The sequence below is a fragment of the Echiichthys vipera genome (genome assembly GCF_963691815.1).
Source record: "Echiichthys vipera genome assembly, chromosome: Y".
Lineage (NCBI taxonomy): Eukaryota > Metazoa > Chordata > Actinopteri > Perciformes > Trachinidae > Echiichthys > Echiichthys vipera.
Genome location: NC_139849.1, coordinates 10205658 through 10229691, shown reverse-complemented (window position 1 = coordinate 10229691; position 24034 = coordinate 10205658). Strand labels below are relative to the sequence as shown.

General features: G+C 42.5%; 1 protein-coding gene across 1 annotated transcript in view; it reads right to left on the bottom strand.

The window, feature by feature from the left end:
* Positions 1-1946: 1946 nt before the first annotated feature.
* Positions 1947-24034, bottom strand: part of LOC310966164 (uncharacterized protein) — a 43961-nt gene continuing 21873 nt past the window's right edge. The window contains exons 6-8 of the mRNA XM_083940007.1: positions 21840-21989; positions 20899-21048; positions 1947-4372 (exon numbers count right to left, since the gene is read on the bottom strand). Coding sequence (XP_083796133.1) covers positions 4125-4372; positions 20899-21048; positions 21840-21989 — 548 coding nt within the window. The 3' untranslated portion in view covers positions 1947-4124. The remainder of the gene's footprint in view (positions 4373-20898; positions 21049-21839; positions 21990-24034) is intronic.

Sequence of the window (24034 nt, the reverse complement as noted above, 5' to 3'; positions counted from 1 at the left end):
GATGAATGAGAAGGAAGTTGCTCCGGTTACCTGTGACAAGTAGCTGATTCTGAACAAAAGATGAAGGCTTTCTAGTGCGTATTTAGTCAATGAAATGTACACACTGCAGTACATATTTCAACACTTTTTTTTGGTGACATTTTAGGGGAAGCAGTCTTAGAACAGATGTAAAATGAATGTCAGCAGTCAGAAAAGCACATAAAAACACAATGGGCCTCATTTATCAATCTTGCCTGAAAACGGGCGCAGATCTGAGCGCAGAATTGGTCGTATGACAGGACCCACGTGTGATTTATGAAACATTCGTATCGGACCAATCTCAGCGTACGAATGAGCGGGCCTTGATAAATGCGGCGGCTGAATTCGATCGTCATTAACATGTTACGCCCCTAAATATTCCTGGTTCGGAGGCCTCGCCCACTGAGGTAAAACACGGAGAGAAGGAACGCAGGTTAGAAAATAAACTTTTCCGACACACAGATCGGCATCCTGACATCCGAGATGGAGCAAAATAAAGATGTGCTTTTTTGTCAGTCTTAAGAGTGGAATAAAAGGGGCCCATAAAAACGCTGTATGGAAAAGAATAACGGAGGCAGTCCGTCCCGAAGCAGCGCTCCACTGTGACCCGAGTGTGCCTGTGCGCACTGTTGGACAGGTGTAACCCAATTAAAAGCACACACGTTTGAACCTATGAATTGCAAGAAAAACTGGGATTATATTTAGGAAACGCTAAGTCAACTTGCTCAAAAGATCCATTTAATTCATTTTGTAATTATGGCTGCAGTATATTTCCACCGAACATACAAAAAGGTGTTGTTTTGTGTTCGCTATTATCCAAGTTTGTGATTTTAAACTCTTTAAAATAGTTTAAAGACTGTAAGTAACCAATGTTCTGACCGCTGTGGGTTACCTGTATATAAGCTACTCCTATAGGTGGAAACAACAGCCTTCTGATCCAGAATATCACCTATAATGCGAGGGGGTGCATTTCACGGCAGGGGTGCTGAATACGGCACAACACCGGCGCTCTTGCTCTGTAGCGGGGTTTGCCAGCGGGTTATTAGGTATACCGTAAGAGGATACCTTTGTCACCTAGAAGAACCATACCAAGATGTAAATCATCTGATACCTTGTTTGATGCAATTTATCGAGGGTAGCCACTAACCGAGGAGATGACTATGGCTCTGTAGTGCGTCTTGCTGCAGCCACGCGCCAACACTTTCATTCATTCATTCAATGTCGGGGTCACGGGGGGCTGGAGCCGAGCTGTTTTGATATTTAAAAGAATCGTGTGTTCCCCCCGGTCACCTGGCCACCACGTTTAAAAGCGATAGCTTGGCATCACAAATCACCTGTACATTTATCGAGTAGTAGTTTTGGCGATTGATGAATGCGTAATCATTCATGGGTGGTGCCTTCAGACGCACATGAGTACAATAAATCGCTCCAACCACAATTTTTATATTTTTTATATTAGTTTTAAGAATCCGTTTTGATCTGTTCTTAATATGTGACGGCTTATGCTTAATGACAGCTGAGGTTTGTTCATTATTTTCAGCCAGATTTTGCTGCACCGCAAATACACAGGCTCAAATGTGCGTACACGATCTCAGACCAGACGTGAGATTTGATCGTAGCTCCCGCTCACGTCCAAATTGATAAATGCCGAAGTTTGCCAGGAAATGGTCGTACGCACGTTTTTCTGCCTTACGTTCGTTTGATAAATGAGGGCCAATGTGTTGTTGTTGCACAGAGCACCAGTGAGTGGCAGACACTGAACACTGCAGATCACTATAAAACCAACGCCACATGCACAGTACTCAACGTCACAAAACAAGTAGTTAAATCCGTATAAAAAGTAGGTTGCTTTTATTAGAAGCCGGGAAACGACAACATTATCAACATCGTCGTTAATACTTTTTTTTGTAAGACCACAATATTGCCATTACCAGCATCATCACATCACTTTTTCCACAACATGCAAAAGATTCAAGAATTTGGCGTTCTGTTTCCACACTACTGACAAAGGCTTCTCCACTTGGTCTCCTGTAGGAATCACAACTTGGCTTACATTAACATTGCAAGTACAACTGAGGGTGGATAGAAAAAAACATCAAAAAGAGTACAACAGAAGAAATCTTAGAATGGATGCAAGAGGAGAAATTCACAGCCTTATGCCATGTGCCTCCTTATGTGGTGATGGCGAGGAACCTCATTGAAGCCCTCAGCGCTGTGAACTAGAGGACACGATCTGATCCTACTGCTAACAGCTCTCTGACCTGTGGATTGGTATAACAAACTTTTATTCCCCTTGCTCAAATGCAATTGTCTTGAAATGACATTAAGGATTTAGTGCCAATTGAGGACCTGAATGTAGAAAAACACACTAACCTGCTAAGGACAGTAAATAGTAAAACTATTAAATGTGCTTCTGAACCAAGAACGCGGTTCAAGTGAGTCCTGTGTCAGGACTGGTTTGTATTGCAGCCTTGGGATCAATCTGAATTCCTCTTGGCAGACACCTAATGATGCTTTTATGTTCCCAAGATCACAGTAGCAACCTTTTCTCATCTTTCTGTATTTAACATCAAAACACTACTTTTCGAAAAACAGGACAATCTCACAAGTGCTGCACCTGATCTCGGAGTCACTAGTTTTGAGATGGTTTATGGCTTCAGATGGTCTGCTGATCATTGTTGTTGTTCTAAGCCAATTTACCGCTTGTAGCAAAGACCTTAAGTACATTCTCAGGCCTCTAGCAATATCCGAGCCACTAGTAAAACTGAACTCAATGTAAATTAAGGCATTAATAGACAAACGAGTACCTGGTATATAATGAGCTGCCAATTTCATTTCAGTCCCTTCTGTACTTCAGTACTGTATAACTTGTAATTAAAAAAATGTATCTGCTAATGGGTGAAAAAAAAAAGACTAAGCAGATGGGACTGGGGGGAGGGTGAGTAAAAGGACAGGAGGAAGGAAGTGTCCAAGCAATCGGGCAGAACAGATTGGATAGGGTCAACTTTTTTTCTTTGAAATCAAGATACATTTTATTTCTTTTCTTAAAAAACAAACGTTGCAAAAAAAATCTGAATAGAGAATGAGAACAGGAGAAAAGACAGTAATATTTTAACTCAAAAGAAAAAAAAACAAAACATCTCTTCTTGCATTTCTTAAAAAAAAAAACATTTAGGGGTGCCTGGCACAAGGGGTTGAATGTTTTGAAGTGAGGCGACAACTTTTTGTTCTGAAAAGGATGGGGTTGCTTCCCCTAGCATGGTGCTTCGTTTGAAAGTTGAGCATACAGCAACAGAAGACGTTTAACAAGGGCAGAGAAAAAAAAACATGTCAGACCCTCTAGCAGGAAGTACCCCCACAGGTATATAAGCTTAAAGAAGTACATAAAAACACACATGCTGGCTTAAAACGCGGGATAGGGGCAGTCGGGCAGCTACAGACATTTAGCAGTTATCCACCACTTCACCAGTCTACCCAACAAACCTTTATAACAGGGCACTAATAAAGTCTGAAACAAGCAGGGCGATCTTCAAAATTATCAAAAGAAGCTGCTTTGACTGAAAGAAAAGTTTAGGCTTTTGAAAAAAACTACATAACTAATGCTGCCCTGTTAAAATATGCTCCTGGTTTAAAGTAACAACGAGAGGGTAAAGCCTTCAGCACTGCACGTGTTGACTTAGTGTCATTTTGTAAATGCAGGGCTTTAGTAACTAATACCATTAGCTCTGAACAATACCTCCAGTAATCGCAGATATCAGTAAAGTAAACTAAAAAAGTGTGGGGCCAGTCATGTCAGATCACTGATAACAGGGAAGAAAAGAAAAAGTGAATTGGTTTGTTCACACTCAGGACGGATGCTCAGTTGCACTGAGCCCTTGGAAAGACTGAAACCTTTTTGGATTTTCACACTACTCCTTACATACACCGTATGATCACGTCTTGGGTGGAGGGGGGAGAAGCAAAACAAAATAAAAAGCTAGCCCACACACCAGGCCAACAGGAGAAGAAAAAAAACCCTCTTAACATAGAACAACAAAAGAAAAGAAAAACTCTGAGAAGAGACAGAAAAAGAGACGTGGAGGATGGGCTTCAGTGGGTACCATCTTCTAGTCTTCTCCAGAGGGTGCCTCCTCTTCTGAGCAGTCCTCTTCCTCTTCGTCTTCCTCCTCCTCGTCTCCTCCTGCAGCCTCCTTCGTCGTCTTGGGGGCAGGGGAGGTCTCTTTCTTCTCTGCCTCCTCCTCTTCTTCCTCCAGGGGACTCTCAGGGTCCTCCTCCTCCTCTTTGGGTGCGCTCTTCTCCAGGGCCTTGGTGCTAGGGCGCCCCTTCCCCTTTCCTTTCATTGGGCTGGGGGTGACTGGGGAGATAGACAAATCAGTTAGAGATCATAGGCAGTGTTTCCCTACCATTATATTAGTTAATACAAGTTAATTGTATTTTCTTTATAGCCAAATTGGCACCAATTGGCTTATTTTGCTTTGATCGAGCTCAGCCGGACTTCTCTACTAACACCCCTAATCTCTGTGACACAGCATTTAACATGCATAAAACTGCAGTTAATTACTGCTAATACAAACTGAACATTTCCGACAGCTGCAGCTTCACATTAAAAGCTTTTAACTGGCCAAATGTGAGTTAACTTTTATTTTGGAGCAGACACAGGAAAGTAACGCGTTACAGCGTCAGTCAGGGTCTCAGTCAGCATGTCTTCAGTGAGGGATTTTTAAAGAAAGAAAAGTTTGGCAATTTGCAAAACTTGCAAGGCAGAAATAAGCTGCCGTAGTCAGAGATGATGGAGAAACAACAGAACATTTAAGTCCTCCTGCTTGCCTGAAGTAATCGGTGTGGAAACATGTTTGCCTTCTCCGAGAGATATGTAAACAAACAACTTGCAGATTCCACAACAACGATAGGCAGAAACAGGTAGCAATCACTAATTTCTTCCTCTCCACCATGAGTACTACTTCTTCCCAGTTTCCAGAAGCGTAGACACGAGTTTGACGTCATTGTTTTGCAATAGATAACTCTCAGAAAAACATGCTGACATTCATAAAAGAAACTAATAAGCTCAGAGCAAGAAGATTCCAGTTCCAATTTGTTACCCATCCCTACCCATTAGTTTAATCTGCCCTCAAACAGAAATGTAAAAATAACAAAGTGACTTCCCTAAGACTTACGGTCATGTGACTTTGCCAGGACACTGGAACAGAAGCTTTTTTGTAAAACATTATTTTGGAAGAAAAAATTATTTTATGTAGTGTGAAATCAGATTTTTAAGAAAATATAAGTAGTCCCTTCTGTTCATGATTTTCCTGTTTTTGTAACACTTTCACTGAAGAGCACTGTAAATGTGTCCTATGGTGTGACATAAAATACACCAAGAATAAAAGTCTTGATAAATATAAAAACATACATGAAAGAATTTCATCCTCATTGTTAGACACTTATTTTATTTTCAGATAAACCCACATCCTCTCCGGGAACCATCACCTTATCGTGGTGGAAAGGTTTGTGTGTCCCTGTGAACCTGAGGGCTGTCTTGTCTGGAGCCTAGTGCTCCTGGTAGGGTCTCCCATGGCAGAGTGGTCTCAGGCGAGGGGCCGGACTAAGAATGGTTCACAAAGACTCAATGGACAAACGAGGAAGAGAGACCCTGCCCGGAGGAAGCCTGGGGCCCCCGTCTGGAGCCAGGCCCAGACGGAGGGCTCGCCGGCGAGCGCCTGGTGGCTGGGTTTGCCACGGAACCCACCCGGGCACAGCCCGAAAAGGGGACGTGGCACATCCCTCCTCTCCATCCTGTGGGCCCACCCCTCGCAGGAGGAACCACTTGGGTCTGGTGTGCTGCTGGAGTGAGAGAGTGGCAGTGAAGGTGAGGGGCCTCGACGGACCAGACACGGGCAGTAGAGGCTGGCTCTGGGGACGTGGAATGTCACCTCTCTGTCAGGGAAGGAGCCGGAGCTTGTGCAGGAGGTGGTGCGCTACCAGTTAGATCTGGTGGGGCTTACCTCCACACACAGTCTCGGTTCTGGAACCGTACTCCTGGATAGGGGTTGGACCCTATTCTTCTCAGGAGTTGCCCAGGGTGTGAGGCGCCGGGCGGGTGTGGGGATACTCACAAACCCCCGGCTGAGTGCCGTGGTGTTGGGAGTTCACCCAGGTGGACGAGAGGGTCGCCTCCTTACGCCTGCGGGTGGTAGGAGGGGAAAACTCTGTTTATGCGTATGTCAAACAGCAGTTCAGAGTATTTGGCCTTCTTGGAGACCCTGAATGGAGTCCTGCATGGGGCTCCAGTAGGAGACACCATAGTTCTGCTGGGTGACTTCAACGCGGGGTTTGGAGGGGATGTCTTGATTGACCCTGTTTAAAAAGGGGTGGTGCCAATTCAAGGGTATCACACTACTCAGCCTCCCTGGTAAAGTCTACTCCAAGGTGCTGGAAAGGAGGGTTCGTCCTATAGTCGAACCTCAGATTGAAGAGGAAAAATGCGGATTCCGTCCTGGACGTGGAACAACGAACCAGCTTTTTACTCTCGCAAGGATTCTGGAGGGGGCCTGGGAGTATGCCCATCCAGTCTATATGTGTTTTGTGGATCTGGAGAAGGCATATGACCGGGTCCCTCTGGCGATACTGTGGGAGGTGCTGCAGGAGTATGGGGCGAGGGAGTCACTTCTGTGGGCCATCCAATCTCTGTACACCCAAAGCAAGAACTGGAGAGATCCGTGGCAGTAAGTCAGATGCGTTCCCGGTGGGGGTTGGCCTCCCGCTTTGTCACCAATCCTGTTCGTGATTTTCATGGACAGGATATCGAGGCGTAGTCGTGGTGGTGAGGGGTTGCAGTTCTGTGGACTGAGGATCTCGCCTCTGCTTTTTGCAGATGATGTGGTCCTTATGGCATCGTCGGTCAGTGACCTTCAGCAATCACTGGATCGGTTCCCAGCCAAGTGTGAAACGGCTGGGATGAGGATCAGCACCTCTAAATCTGAGGCCATGGCTCTCAGCAGGAAACCGGTGGATTGCTTACTCCAGGTAGGGCATGAGTCCTTACCCCAAGTGAAGGAGTTCAAGTACCTCGGGATCTTGTTCACCAGTGAGGGGGCGGTGTTGCAGTCGCTCTACCGCACCGTTGTGACGAAAAGAGAGCTGAGCCGGAAGGCAAAGCTCTGGATCTACCGGTCAATCTTCGTTCCCACCCTCACCTATGGTCATGAAAGCTGGGTCATGACCGAAAAAACGAGTTTGCAGGTACAAGCGGCCGAAATGGGTTTTCTCAGGAGGGTGGCTGCAGTCTCCCTTAGAGATAGGGTGAGAAGTTCAGCCATCTGTGAGGAGCTTGGAGTAGAGCCGCTGCTCCTTTGCGTTGAAAGGAGCCAGTTGAGGTGGTTTGGGCATCTAGCAAGGATGCCCCCTGAGCGCCTCCCTAGGGAGGTGTTCCAGGCACGTCCAGGTGGGAGGAGGCCTCGGGGAAGACCCAGGACCAGTTGGAGAGATATCTCCGTACTGGCCTCGGGATCCCCCAGTTAGAGCTGGTTAATGTGGCCCGGGAAAGGGAAGTTTGGGGTCCCCTGCTAAAGCTGCTGCCTCCGCGACCCGACCCTGGATAAGCGGTTTCAAGATGAGATGAGATAAACACACATTTTTGGTTCTTTTATGCATGTCACACTATAGGCCAATGTGTAACACTAAAGGACAGAAATGGTAGTTAATGCATTAAAGAGGAAGTAAGGAAGTCTTTCTGGAGACTGTAGGGTTGTGTTTGGAAAAACTCCGGGTGCCTTTTCTATTGCCCTGCATCTTTCTTTGGATTCTTTCAGTTTTAACAGAAGTCAAGTCTATCCTAAAGGTTTTCACTCACAAATGAATACACAATCTGAATCAGAGATACTTTAATAATCCCAGGGGGAAATTGTTTTCGATTAATCTCCAGCTATAAAAACACATTGACAACAACAATATTATACAGATAACATATACACCTCACCAGCCACTTTTTTAGGTACACCTTGCTAGTACCGGGTTGGAACCCCTTTTGCCTTCAGAACTGCTTTAATCCTTCGTTGCATAGTTTCAACAAGGTACTGGAAACATTCCTCAGAGAGTCCATATTGACATGATAGAATCACGCAGTTGCTGCAGATTTGTCGGCTGCACATCCATGATGCCAATTTCCCGTTCCACCACATCCCAAAGGTGCTCTATGGGATTGAGATCTGGTGACTGTGGAGGCCATTAAGTGCAGTGAACTCATCGTCATGTTCAAAAAACCAGTCTGAGATGATTCATGCTTTATGACATGGCAAGTTATCCTGCTGGAAGTAGCAATCAGATGGGTCCACTGTGGTCATAAAGGGATGGACATGGTCAGCAAAAATACTCAGGGATGCTGTGACACGATGCTCAATTGGTACTAATGGGCCCAAAGTGTGTCAAGAAAACATCCCCCACACCATTACACCACCATCAGCGTGAACCGTTGATACAAGGCAGGAGGGATCCATGCTTTCATGTTGTCAACGCCAAATCCTGACCCGACCATCCGAATGTCGCAGCAGAAATTGAGACTCATCAGACCAGGCAACGTTTTTTCCAATCTTCTATTGTCAAGTTTTGGGTGAGCCTGTGCGAATTGTACCCTCAGTTTCCTGTTCTTAGCTGATAGGTGTGGTCTTCTGCCGCTGGTGCCCTCCTGCATTCCTCTGTTGTAACCAGTGGATATCTGAGTTGCTGTTACCTTTCTATCAGCTCCAACCAGTCTGGCCATTGTCCTCTGACCTCTGGCATCAACAAGGCATTTGCGCCAACAGAACTGCCGCTCACTGGATCTTTGACAAGGTCACAAACTCAAATGTAATAAATATAAGATAAACATTCGATAAAGAACTGGTATTATTAGTGATACCTCGTTTTTAATTCTTGTTGGAATAAATGTGCATAAAGTAATCTCATATTTACTCAAATTGCCTTTGCATTTTAACTAACATTACTTGGGGTGTGTGTATAGCCAATATGTGCAGAGGTGCTTTGCAGGTCAAGGAAATCAGATAAGCCTGACTGTTAATGTGTCACCAAAAGGGGGGTCTGTGGAAACACAGACCCTGCTCAACTGATCAAGGACAGGATATGTCTTGAGTTGCAGCTATGTGACCCTCACCTTAAGAATGGTAATTCATTGTATACATTGTAACCACCAAAAGCCAATAAAATGAAGGGGTCCGGCAGAGATTACCTCAGATCGGTAGGAGATTTGTAACTGAGCAGATCTCTGTCCGTTCTCCTTGCAAGTAAAATAACTCGTCTCTCTCTCTTTTGTTAAGTTTTGGGTGTTTTAGGTTGCTTAAACCTGACATTTATTTGGTCCTTCGAGCCGGATACCAACACGCCTGAAGGATTCCAGCGGGTGTGGGGGACTCCAGGAAAGACCGTGGCCACGGCAGACTCCATAGAGTGAGTCTTTTAAGATCCTTTTCCAGGACTGGAAATCAGCTCACCCGCTGGGATCCGACGGCTGACGGTCATCCGTGAAGGGGAAAGACAACAGTGGTGCCACAGTGGTGAGTGAAGTTTCACTTAAAAAGGTGACGAATGACTGAGGATCATTGCGTGTATAAAGCCCTGACAATTCTAGACACTATCAGGTAAAAGCGATCACTTAAATCCCGTAGAGGCAACGGAGGTCCGCAAAAAAATATTTAAAACTAAAAATAAAATAAAAAATGATAATAAATGAAAATTAAAAACTCCGTGTAAAGGACGGCGGGGTCCTGTGATGCTAAACCCACTGGGAGACAGAGACCCGAAAGCTCTGTGTAAAAGGACAAGTGGGGTCCGGACGTCTTAAAAGTTCAGAAGAAAAAACCTTAAAATTGTGTGAATGAAAGTTTGATTGTGAGTGTAATTGGAGATCAAAATACCACTAGGTATTTTACCTCATGCAAAACAGTAGGAATACAAGTAGCGAGCCTATTGTGGATGCAAAGGCAAGAATTCTCCACTCGAAAGAGTTGAAGTGAGAGTTACCACAAAAGGTAGTTTAATCGCTACCCTACTGACTAAAACCAGTTTTTAGAACACCCTATGTGTTAATAGGACTGGACCAAAATCTCAAAAATGGGAAAAGGGGGAAGCAAAATCGAACTAAAAGATGAACTGTTAATTAAAGATTGGAATGTTATAGAAAAAACAGGATCCTGATAAATTTAAATAAATAAATGGATAAAACAGTAACAATTTGAAGGCCGGCCGAACACACAAAAAATAACTGCACTACAAGATGCAATTAAAAAAAAAAAACAAAGACCAAAAAGAATCCCATAAAGATGAAACAAGAAGGGTATGAAGATACGGAGTATTGGATGAAGGCTGTAAAAAAAGAAAAAGTAAAAGACAGATACTTGAAAGTGTAGAGAAAGCTAAAGCAAAAGAGGTGCTGTTTTATAGGAAGAAAGGATGATGAGACAGGGCTAGTGACAGGAAGAAAGGAGAGACATAGGGATGAGGAAAGTGAAGAAAAAGGAGCTGCTGCAAAGCCAATGGTTGCTGCAGGGCCAAAGGTCGTAGTGCAAGGATTATGTTAAGTATTTTCTTTTAGGAAAGGAAGAGGAGATTTACAACGAAGGAGGTTTCAGAGAGAGCAGAACAGACAGGGACACAGGAGAAGTGCTGTTAAATGATCAGGACCTGCTCTCTATGCATAGTATAAAACCAGAGGTCATTTTGTATGTGAACGGTAAACCTTTTACCTTTTTATGTGACATAGGTGCCTGCAGGACTACCTGCAGATAACTAATAGATAAATAAATAGATTAATAGATAGATAAATGAATAGATAGATAGATAACTTTATTTATACCAGAGGGGAAATAAGGTGACCGTAGCAGCGGTACAAAGATAAAAAATAGAATAAAATACAATATAAAATACAAAATATGAACTATAATAAGAGTACTGTATCGCAGATACATACTATATTACAATATACTATGTGGATACCAGGGTTTAAAACAAATCAAACAAGTGTCACTGTGAGATCTGCCAGTGGAAAGCTGACTCAGGTGCCAGAGACAGAACCCGTGTGGATAAGAGACCCAGATCCACCTGGACTGTCTTGTCAGCTGTCCATCTTAATGTTTCCAGAATGTCCAGTCAACCTTTTGGGCAGAGACACTTGTTGTTGTTAGGACTAGCACGAATACCTACACCTGGACCAGATAGAGAATACGAAGCTAAACTAGGGAAAAACACTTCTGCTAAAATCACTGTAACATATTTGTATGGAGATTCAGAAAGTACAGCAGTCTGGTGAAAATTCTAACCTGTATCGGATGTGGACCCCACCTCACATCTCCCTGTATAAAAGTAAAAATCAACAATGGAAAGATTTGGGTAAAATAGTGCAAATGGGGGAGAGTGCAACAGACGGGGTTGCCACATCAGTGAACACGTGGTATAACTCAAATACAGGTCTGACCAGAAAAGCATTGTTTTGGACAGTTCAAGTGCAGGGAGGTACTCATCTGGACCAAAGAGCTCAGTGAAACATTATGTTAGTGGAAAATGAGGAAGAACTACTAAAAAAGTGTTCCAGATAAATTATGGTCTAAAGGACCAACTGATGTGGGACAAGTAAAAGGAGCATTATCAGTGCAAATAAGACCTAAAACTGAGTACAGACCATGTGTGAGACAATATCCATTAAAACAAAATGCACAAGAGGGAATAAAACCTGTAATTGAGGTTTAAATTGCTGCAGGAGTAATAATTATATGCGAAGACTCCCCCTGCAACACTCCTATTTTTCCAGTAAAAAAGCAAGCACCAAAAACACTTTGAAGGATGGTGCATGGTGCAAGATTTACAAGCAGTAAATTATGCTGTAATTCAAAGAGCTCCGTGTGTTCCTGACCCTCATACACTGCTAAATACTTTAAGACCAGATGCAAAAGTGTTCACTGTAGTAGATATCAGTAACGCATTCTTTTCGGTGCCAGTAAAAAAAACAAAAACAAATAAAAAAAAGGTCAATTCTGGTTCACCTTCACCTTTGGGGGGAAAAGATACACATATACCAGACTTTCCCAAGACTGAGGGTCCAACTATTTACTCTCAAGTGATGAGTGCAAGTAGGGGGAAGCCAAGTGCTCCTGTATGAAAATGATATTTTACAAGCCTCCCCTGATATGGAGACATGTAAAAAGACACTATAGCACTCCTAAAATATTTAGCTGAGGAAGGTCACAAAGCAAGTAAAGAACAAGCTGCACATGTGAAAAGAACAGATAAAATACTTGGGACACAATCTTAGTGCAGGAGGACGAATAATAGTGGAAGACAGAAGAAACAGCAATCCTCCAAGCTCCCAAACTAGTGACTAAAAAAAAATAGATGTCATTTTTAGGATTGACAAATTATTGTAGAACTTGGGTGCCTAACTATGCAGAAATAACAGCACCTTTGAGTAAATTAATGTATGAAGAAGATCTAAAAATGACATCCCCATTATGCTGGAATGCAGAGGCTGAAGAAGCATTTTGTAAAATAAAACAAATTTTGGTATCTAGCACAGCACTAGCATTACCAGATTATGGGAAACCTTTTGTTCAAATGGTAGATTGCAAAGGATATTTTGTGACCTTTGTATTAGCTCAACAACATGGAGACAAATCACCGGCTAGACATCTGTCTTGCATGTCTACTTTGCTGTCACAACCCCATCTGACCATTGAAAGATGTACAACTCTGAATCCTGCTATGTTGTTACCCCTCCTAGAGGATTGTGTACAACATGATTGCCAGGAACTAGCAAAACAGACAGCTTAAAGATGAGCCGATCTGAGAGACCAACCATTACAAAAAGGAGAAGTGATATTTGTAGATGGTTCTTCTAAAAAGAATGAACTACGTAAAACCCTGACAGGAGATGCAGTTGTAACACACACGACGGTGCTAAAAGCAGAACAACTGCCATCACATTATTCAGCACAGGCTGCTGAATAAATAGCCTTAATTGGAGTATGTAAATTAATGAAAAACAAAGAAGTAACTATCTATACTGATAGTCAATATACATATGCTACAGTTCATACTTTTGCACAATATTGGAAGAACAGAGGCATGAAAACAGGGAAACTAGTAACACATGTTGAACTTTTGACAGATCTATTGCAAGCGGTGCAACTTCCAAAAGCATTAGCAATATGTAAATGTGCAGCACATACGTCTGGCACAGATAGTGTTTCCCTAGGAAATGCATTTGCAGACAAAACAGCAAAAGCGTCAGCAACAGGTGACACAACTGTGTTGACAGTGCAAGAATGCACAACTCTAGATTAAACTACCTTGAAAGAAATGCGAGAACAAAGTCCACAAACTAAAAGAGAAGTTTGGATAAAAAATGGAGCAAAATTACAAGGCAACATATATATGACTAGAATACAAACCTATCCTACCAAGAAACTTGTATAAATGGGCGGCAATATTGAGCCATGGGTTAACACATGTCTCAACAGGAGGGATGGTAGGACAGATACACCAACCTATGGATTCAACTCTTATTTAAAAAAAAAAAAAAAAATTCTGTAGAGCATGTCTGACGTGTGCCAGGCACAATCCACAAGGTAATCTAAGACCGCGTAGAGGAACGTTTCCTACACCTAAATATCCATTCCAAATAATCCACATGGATTTTATAGAATTAAACCAAAGTGAAGGAAAAAGTGGGGAAAAGTAGTCCATTCATAATAGATGCTTTGACAAGACATTATTCCCAGGTAAGGGATACCTGAGAAAACCTAGAGTGATAATGGAACTCATGTTGTAAACCAGATAGTAAATAATATAATATAATGTTTCATATTGATCTGAAGAATCATTGTGCTTACCAACCACAAAGTGCTGCCGAGTAGAAAGAACTATTAAAAATAGATTAAAGAAGTGCATTGAAGAAAAGACATGGACGCAATGTTTGGATTTAGTAAAATTATACATAAATATCACCTGTACTTTTTTAAATTGATACCTTATGAAATGTTCTTTGAAAAACCATATAGACTACCCCAATTTAAAAAAACCAATGGGAAACAGATGATGAGGCTAAATTAGCTGATTAGATGAGTTCCATGTTGGAAAAACAAAAACAGAAACAAACTAATGAAAAACCTTTCTGTCCCCCAGCAGGAACTCCACCTAGTGGAACTGGGAGACTGGGTGTTAATAAGAATCATAAAAAGAAACATTGGTATTCACCTAGGTGTGAAGGGTCGTATCACGTATTGCTGACAAACCCCACAGCAGTAAAAAATAGCAGAATGATCAACGTGGATCCATCTAACACATTGCAAAAGGATCATTTTGGTTAAAGACTCCGTTAGGGGAAGTGAGCAAAATCTGATAATAGGGTTGATTCAGACGTACAGAGGCTGGATAGACCTGAAAGTCAGTGAAGCGTTTATAAGACACCAAACCAAGTAGAGGAGATTTAGCCAAAATGATCCAAAGATGGTTAGGAGATGCCATTTATTGCTGAGAGACATCTATCTGTTTAATAATAATGATCCTTTGTTCCTAATAAGTCTATGCATGTATAAATGTAGTGAACAAGGAGTTTTTGCATTTGGAGAACCTACAGTAGCGTATACTCCAGATGAATGGTTCCAGGCGGCAACAGAGGGTATCTGGACATAATACCAATTGGTTATTAATGGTTGAACAAGCTGCTAACATGTCTAAACAGAATTGTGTAGCGTGTATGAGTCCTAGACCCCTCTTACAAATAATCCCAGCTATAATTCCCCAAATATGTGTAGCTGACATAATGAATAACACAAATCCTAGGGAAAATTGTAGATACTGGGATTCTATTTTCCCGATCACTGCGATCGACCTTAAGAAAGTAATGTTTTCTAAAAAAGTAGCACCAGGCAACTTTACATGTATAAACATGACAGAAGGAGAACAACGACTAGGCAATCTCTCAAATGAATGGTGTCAAGTAATTGTTCCCGTAGATGGACAATATAAACCTGTGTCAAGAAGCGACATCTGATGGTGCAGTGGTGACAAGAGATTGTTTAATAATTTACCGAGAGATGTGACGGGATACTGTGCTCTCATAATATTGCTCTTGCCAATATCTATTCATCCTATGTCTGCTGCAGATTTAGCAGCAAATGGATCCAGTTTAATGCCTGAACAGTGGCAACGTGTGAAAAGATCTGCAAAATGGATAGACGTAAGAGATCCAACATACATTGATGATATAGGTGTTCCACGAGGGGTGCAAGAGGAATATAAAGAAGCCAATCAGATATCTAATGGTTTTGAATCTATTTTTTGCTTGTGTTGTACAGTTAACAAGAACATTGACAGAATCAATTACATCCACTACAATGTGCAAAAGCTAGGTTATTGGACACAAAGTGGGTTCGAAGCAGTTCATGATCAATTAGCTGCAACTTCACTCATGGCATTCCAAAACCGAATAGCCCTGAACATGCTATTGGCCGAGAAAGGAGGGGTATGTGCAATGTTCGGTGAACAGTGCTGCACTTAAATCCCTAACAACACTGCTGCTGATGGCAACTTCACCAAGGCCGTAGCAGGGCTCTGTACTCTCAACAGTAAGATGAAGGAGCATTCTGGAGTCTGTACCACTATGTGGGACTCCTGGATAGATGCTTTTGGGAAGTATAGAACTTTGGTGTCCTCTGTCCTAGTCTCCATAGCAGTTTTTGCTGCAGTTTTAACCTTGTGTGGATGCGGTTGTGTTTCCTGTATGTGTGCTTTGCTTAACCGTCTCATTACTACAGCTATTTCACCCATGGAGAACAAAATGGAGCAGCTGTATCCTTTGCTTGGCAGCGATCCCCAAAGTGATGATGAAAGCAAAGATGACGACAACCAGGAAACTCCTTTTGATTTGACGGAACTGTGTCTTGATCCAACCAAAACTTATGAGTGTAAATGTATTTGTGCTCATGAAAATGATCTTACAGCTGAAAATCAAACACGTGGCTGACTGAAAGTGATATGAGAATTTGAACAAATATGTGATAAACAGGAGGGAAATGTTGGAATAAATGTGCATAAAGTAATCTCATATTTACTCAAATTGCCTTTGCATTTTAACTAACATTACTTGGGGTGTGTGTATAGCCAATATGTGCAGAGGTGCTTTGCAGGTCAAGGAAATCAGATAAGCCTGACTGTTAATGTGTCACCAAAAGGGGGGTCTGTGGAAACACAGACCCTGCTCAACTGATCAAGGACAGGATATGTCTTGAGTTGCAGCTATGTGACCCTCACCTTAAGAATGGTAATTCATTGTATACATTGTAACCACCAAAAGCCAATAAAATGAAGGGGTCCGGCAGAGATTACCTCAGATCGGTAGGAGATTTGTAACTGAGCAGATCTCTGTCCGTTCTCCTTGCAAGTAAAATAACTCTTGTCTCTCTCTCTTTTGTTAAGTTTTGGGTGTTTTAGGTTGCTTAAACCTGACAATTCTGTATCAGAGAAACGTATTAACTTAGAGGGATTTATCAAATATTGCAAAGTGCTTGTATGGTTGCGTGGAAAAGCAGAGGTAAGCTTATCACCAGTAGGGCCACAGTGTGGCCTGCGACTTTTCAGAGTACAGTGAAAGTCCGTTGCCGGCACAGAAGGGCCCACCTGCAATCTCAGGTCAAATAGAAAATGGATTTTCGGGGTAGATTTAAATAGATCCGCTCCACCTGAGTTCTAAAAGTGTGGACAACGCATCTGTGTCTGGCAGGGACACCCAGAGGCTATGAATGCTATAGTGTATCCAGGCTTTCCCTTTTTTAGGGTCAGTCTTCACCCTGATCCCGGACAATACATGCCCATGGCATCTGACTGAGGTTAAAAAAAAAACGTGCATTTTTCAGGGGAGAGTTTTAATCCGTACTCTTTCAGACAGTGTCAGACTCGTCAGCCTGACCTCATGTTCGTCTTAGAAAAGGAAATTTCCTCTCCATTAGGCCGAGCACTGTGAACCAATGGGATCCAGTGAGGGTAGAAAAATGTCTCCTACGTGGAGCGCGTAAGCATCTTTCACCGTCTGGAGGTTAAGCTTCCTGTAGTCGATACAGAGGCGAACCTCTCCTTTCTTCTCCCTCAGGACTTAAATAGGTGAAGAGAATGGGGCTGAGGACTCACGGATCACTCCAGCTTGATGTAGTTCCTGGAGGTGCTTACGAACTGCTTCCAGGTCATTTGGATGGATGGGCCGATCTTTGTGCTTAAAAGGGGTGTCGTCTGGGAGTTTGATCTGGTGTTTTACTTGATCAGTCCTCCAAAGTCAAGATCATTGTGTGCAAAAACTATACTAATACTGTTGAGTTTCTGTATGATTCTCTCTTTCCACTCAGCATCAAGTGAGGAGCCGTCAAAGTTGAAGCTCACACCGGACTATGGTGTCGGTGACAACACTATGCTCCTGGAAGAGAACTCTTTGAAAAGCACTAACCTCACCCAAAACACACTTCTGAGGGACGATGACATCATAATCAGTGTCATTGGTAAGAACAACTGGTGCCATCTATGGTGCTTTTGAAGGCAGGTCAATTAGGCAGGTTTTCACCAGAAGCCCATTTGGATGACAGGATGACAATGAAGGGTGCTCAAAAATGGCGGATGTCTCAGTTATGTAGCAATTCATGGCAACAGAACCTTCCAGTATCACTGTTTGGCCTGCTGGGACAGCTGAGGATTCTTGTCAAGCATTGTAACTAGTCCCAGATTACTGTTGCTGCTCCGTTTGGTGTCTCTGCTAAAGCACTTTTAACACTGCTTGACAGCCATGTTATATTGGTGGCTGCAAGTCTGAGTTAGGGCCACAGTAGGTCTCATACAATACATACTGTAGTGTATTAGTACCAATCAGAACCAGGGACTGAGAAGCTGCACGCACATCTGGAAGGACCAGTACCAGAGTTGGCACTTCAGCTTCAAGTCCAAGTCTCTGGGAAAACCAACACTTATCTCAATGTATTCAAGGTGGGGTACAGGCTGGTGCCTGGCAAAAAGAGGCCTGTTCCTGATACTGCAGCAGGACCCTCAGTGTTGAAAGGGCCTGTGGATACCTCACGCGTGTATCTAGGTGGAGCTCTTGCTATGTGGGTATAGGGAGTTTTTGTGGTTCTCAGTAGGGATGCACAGAATATTCGGCTGACGAAATACTTTTATCACCGAAACAACACGGCCGAAACAGAAAGTTGTGATGACGCAAACAAAAACTGCGGTCTGAATAGAGAACATTCTCGCTCTTCTTGCCCCCTTTCAGCAGCTAACTAAAGAGATCAGTTCCTCTGATGCATCTGCAGCAGAGGTTATTCCTTTAATTGCAGCACTAAAGCGTCTTCTAAGCAAAGAGGTTGAGATGGACCACCGAGTGAAAACAATGAAAAGTACACTCTGTCATCTGAATTTGCCATCACACATTTTACTGAGATCGATATCTGCACTTCATTGGGAATGCACTTGACCCGCGTTATAAAGATCATTACTTGGATGTGGGATTAAAGTAGCGCACACGAGAAATGATCCAGGCCGCGATGGATGTGGAGAACCCTCTTGGAGAAGGAAAAAATGCACAGCGCAGGAGAAGGAGAGCAGAGCGCAGAAAAAGGGACTCGTCTCTCTGCACCAGATCAGGGGCATGCCCCCTCCCTGTCTGATATGTTCAATGAGCTCCTGCAAGAGAGTGCATCAAATAATAGGTAGGGTATTCTGTTCCGACTTACTATATATATGTGACAAATGATTTCATCTCACAATCTCTTCATAGGAGTAAAAAATAGAAAGAAAGAGGTCAAAATAGGGTAAAAGAGCCAAAAATCGGAGAGCTACTGGAGAGGCAGCAGACTCCAGTAGCTCCTACAGCGCCAGCGTGCAGAGACCTGCTGGCAGTCCAGCAGAGATGGGGATTTGAGACTTGTGAACAATCTTTTTATCCATGTCCTTTTTGGAGAATTAACATCAGGAGCAGAAAGTCATTCTCTCCCACATAAATGCGTGAGAAGGGGGAATATATTTTATCAAGATAAATAGTAGAAATAGGCCTCAAAGTGCAACAGCATAACAGCTAATCAAAACAAGTAGTGATAGGCCAACTCAAGCAAAAACCATGACAAAAAACAATCCTTGTTAAATGAACAAACCTGTTAACCAGAGGTTTTCACTCAATTATTGGACTAAAGGACAAGTTTGTCCTATACTTGAGTATTTTATTTACATGCTACTTCTACTCCACTACAAATCAGTGAAATAGTCTACTTTTTACTCCACTACATTTATCTGATTACTTCAGTTGCTAGTTCCTTTACCAGGCTTACAAGCACATGTGAAACATTAGTTTATCAATAACTTGACTGCCAAAAATTAATGTAACATACATGCAGAGTATTTTTTACAGTTCAGTGGTGTAAGTTAGCATTATTTTTCTAAAAACGCCTTATCAACTTATACTCTTTACACACCGATATGGCTGCAGCGTAAACACAGGCTTCATAGTGACAGAAACAAAAACTTCTCTGTCCATTCTCTGGTGAACTGGCAGTTTTCTGTGTCAACCTTTTTTTATTTTCAGAGTCGAAAGAGACATTGCGGTGGTGACTTAACCACAGATTTAACCAGACGAACTATTGAGAACAACAGAGCGGAGCTCAGCGAGCTGCTGCCAAGAGGATTCAGAAACCCACGAAGAAAAGTGTAGCAGGAGCGTGCGGAATTACTGTTTCACACAGGCTTCTACTCAAAGGGCCAGGAAATATTCTATCGTTTGTTCACACAGAATCACAGACAGAATGCAACGTCAGTGTTAAGCTCAGCTGCATAAACTATCAACATTAGCTTCTTACTAATGTTAGCTTTGTGAGAGATTTAAAAATGAATCTTGGCGTTCATTAAATTACATATTTCTGAAGAGTGCTTTCTTGCTGGTGCTGTCACCATCTGCTGGCTGACAGCGTTATTAATGTCAGCTAAAGGCAAGTTTATGTTACAGGCTTATTGTTGACCACATTAATGTTACTGCGTTATTAGTTTGAACCATTACACTACATTTGAGAAGCTGGAGGATTTTTTATTTATGTCACAGAAAGAGCTCACTGACATTAAACATCTCTTTTTTCAGAGTGCTCTGAGACAGACAGCAGCACGACTGACAACATTTTTGACAAACATAATGAGCAGCCAATACAAAATACATGACTATAATACAATTAAAATATATCAACAAGTAAAACAGCAAATACATCAAAATATATACCATAATCATGAATACATAATGCAGAATATCTACAGCCAGATGTGTCTGCTTATTATCAAATGTCTTAAAATCCTCCAATGAGAGCAGGACCTGAAGTTTCAGGTATGTCTGTAATTAGTTCAGGTAAAGGGAGCAGAAAACTTTATTTATTTACACTAGATTATAAGATATCACTAGTTGGGACTTTGTATAATTATACAATACGATTGCACTTCAACTCTATTTTATTGCAAATAGTCTGAAAAAGACAAGCTGTGCCGGTTAAAATAGGAAAGCTCCGACACAGTTAAATAATTCTCAGTAAGTTTTTTAGCTAAAGGTTCAGCTCTGGATAGGACAGTGTGTGGATCTCGACCTGGCCCGCAGCCCGCTATTAATGACCTTTATATTAGAGCAACAGCTTTAGCCTGCTGGTCTTACACCACTTCTTTTTCACAAGCTCCGCTGCTGGAACTTAAGATTCAGAACAACTAAGCTACTAAATTTAAATTATTTGCACAATATGATTTATTTTTGAACTGAGATTCTGACAGAAAATCATCAAAAATACATAAGCAGATAACTGCAGGGGTTTCTCCTTTCAGTCTCACTGGTACTCTCACCTGTGGCCTTTAGTCTGGGCTTGGGGCTTTTCTTCTTCTTGTCCGGCCGTCCCCGTCGAATCACCTTCTTGCTCTTCTTCTTGGAGCGATCATAGTCACTGTCATCATCATCCTCCACCATAAAGTCCTCATCGCTGCCAGACTCGTCAGCTGAACACAAACATGGGACACACAAGGAGCACACGATTCTTTTATATTTCAGAACAGCTCGGCTCCAGCCCCCCGCGACCTGGACATTGAATTAATGAATCCTCTGTTATTCTTTTCCATACAGCGTTTTTATCTTTATTTTGGTCCATCTCGGATGTCAGGATGCTGATCTGTGTGTTTCTTTTCGTACCAGCGTTTCTCCTCTGCATGTTTGACCTCAGTGGGCGAGTATCCGAACCAGGAATATTTAAGGGCGTAACATGTTAATGACGATCGAATTCAGCCGCCGCATTTATCAAGGCCCGCTCATTCGTACGCTGAGATTGGTCAGATACGAATGTTTCATAAATCACACGGGGGTTCTTTCCTAAGACCAATTCTGCACTCAGATCTGCGCCCGTTTTGACGCAAGATTGATAAATGAGGCCCATTGTGTTTTACAAGAAAAATCAAAGAACGTAGAGAAAAGTTGAAAAACTAAACAGAATATCGTGTAACAAAAATATATTTACCTCTCTATTCCTTCAATTATCTGGGGACCTTTCAAATTCTGGGGGGACCTGTTTAGGAAGCCTAACCCCCAGGTTGGGAAACTCTTAAATCATCTTTTATTGTGACAGACATTTCAGGCCTTTAATTAATCCTCTTTAAGAATCTGCAAACGTGAGCTTCCAGTAGCTTTCAACGTTGTCTTGGTTTGGTGGAAATTTACTTCTAATGTGTGACATGTGGCTCATGAGGCATTTGAGAAGCTGTGTTGCTATATCAGTATACAGCAAAGGTGTACATACGGTCCATGTAGGGTTCCTCTTGGTCTTCGTGCTCCTCATCCTCGCTGCCTCCATCGTCAAGCAGGATCTCCCTCTGTTTGGACACAGCCTTGGTGGCCGCCTGGCGCACTGTACGCTTTCGACTTACTTCCTTATCATCATCACTGTCATCTATGCAAAGAACGCACACAATAATACAATTGTTCACAACACAACAACAGTAAACAGAAAGGATGATATATTAGGGATGGGCATAAAAGCTTGAGTACACGATTTGCACGTCAGTATTTGCTGAAGAGATAGTGTACGTTTTTTGCTTTGTGCCCATGCTATGACTTCCTACTTTGACAAGCGACATGCAGCTACCAAGCTAATGCCTACAGTACTAAATAGAGCAAGCGCCACTGGTTGTAACATTATTATATTATTTATAAGACTGCAAGGGAAGCTCAGCTTCCCCTAAGATGTCATCAAACAAAAAAAAAAAAAGTGTTGAAATATGTACTGCTGTGTGTACATTTCATTGACTAAATACACGCTAGGAAAGCCTTCATCTTTTGTTCAGAATCAGCTACTTGTCACAGGTAACCGGAGCAACTTCCTTCTCATTCATCCCCTCAGCTCTTTACACAGTCGGATGCTCAGCTTCTACTGATTTCCCTGGGGAAGCGTAGAGCGGTATGTTCTACTGCAGTCAAACCAGATGCTCATTAGATAAATGTTGGGCTTTGTCCCGCCCATCGGACGCTCAGCGTCTCTGGGGGCCTATGGGACAGTGGGCTGGCCCGTACGCTCGGCTTCTGCATGATGATTGGATGAGCTGTCTGAGGCGGAATCCTCTTTTGATTGACAGCTAAATGAGCGAATCAGCGATCTTGAAGAATAAACATCCAGCGGAGCATTTTCTAGGTTTTTAATTCCGTTGTTCTAAACCGATCCGGAGACTTTACCGATCCGCAGATATTTTGTCTTTGTTAAAAAACGACTAACGTTGTGTTTGAGCTTCTCCCCCTGTCACGAGTAGCCTGGCGCCGGGCTCCAGCTGGGACAAGGCCGTTTAAGCAGCCTAGCTCTGCTGCCAATGAGAGGACACTGGTCAAGTCCCTGGAAAAGACGCCTAGTTGGTACGACAAGGTCACAGATCATTTTCTTGAAAAGGAACAAGAGTAGAATTTACACATAAATAAACAAACACATTTATGATGTAGGTTGGAAAAATGAGCTTTCTCTCCTTGAAAGACCAGCAGCCACCACTGGTTACATCAATGTTCAGCACATTCATAAACTTGTTTTAAGTATAATGGTTTTGATTACAGTGCTGGACTTTCCCATATTCACCACATAACAGTAGATGGTAGTAGTAATGGTGAGTCAGCAAGTTAGCACACCACACAATCCCTTCGCAGCTCCCTGCCGCTGGGAGACTTCAACCGTAAGCGGGAGCTGATGGTCGGTCCTTAACATATGGACTGCTGGCTGATCATTGGCTAGCCAGCTTGCTAATTGCCCCATGCTTTACACTGGTTACAGAAAATTAGCCAAACAAAGCTGCCACCAATCAGGTCATAGTAATGTGCTTTCCTGCGATGTGTGTGAGAATGAAGCATTAAGTGGTTATATTTCACTGATTTATCAAACCCCTGGTGCTGGAGTTAGGGCAAGGATCTGTCTCAACACACAGTGTCTCCCCGTTGAAGACAATTTTGAGTGAAAGCCCACTCCGCAGTGACCAAACCTTTCATTAGCAGAAAGAATGAAAATGCCAGACTTGCCTTTGCTGAGGAGCATGTTGTGTGGACAGAGGAGAACTGGTCCAGAGTGACTTCAGTGATGAGAGGACGTTCAAATTATTTGAGTTTGATGGAAATATTATGTAAGGTGTAAGACTGGGGAAAGACTGAACCCAAAGTTTTCAAAGAAGTCGACTCTAAATGACGACTACTGGTTCACCAAGAAATCCTTGGTCGGGGGCAGTCCTACATTTCTGAGTCCTATAGCCCTAAGAAAACATTGTTTAAATCTTCTCTTCTTCACATCAACCACCTTAAGAATTAATATTTTTTTAGCTAACTGGATGTTAATTATGTTGGTGGGAATACCATCAGTTTCTATAAACATTTTTTTCAAAATGCCCATTGTGTTTAAGAAAAACAGCACGAGACAAATATTGTAATTAGCAATTACTTTGTTGATTATATTTTGATCAATCAGTTTGT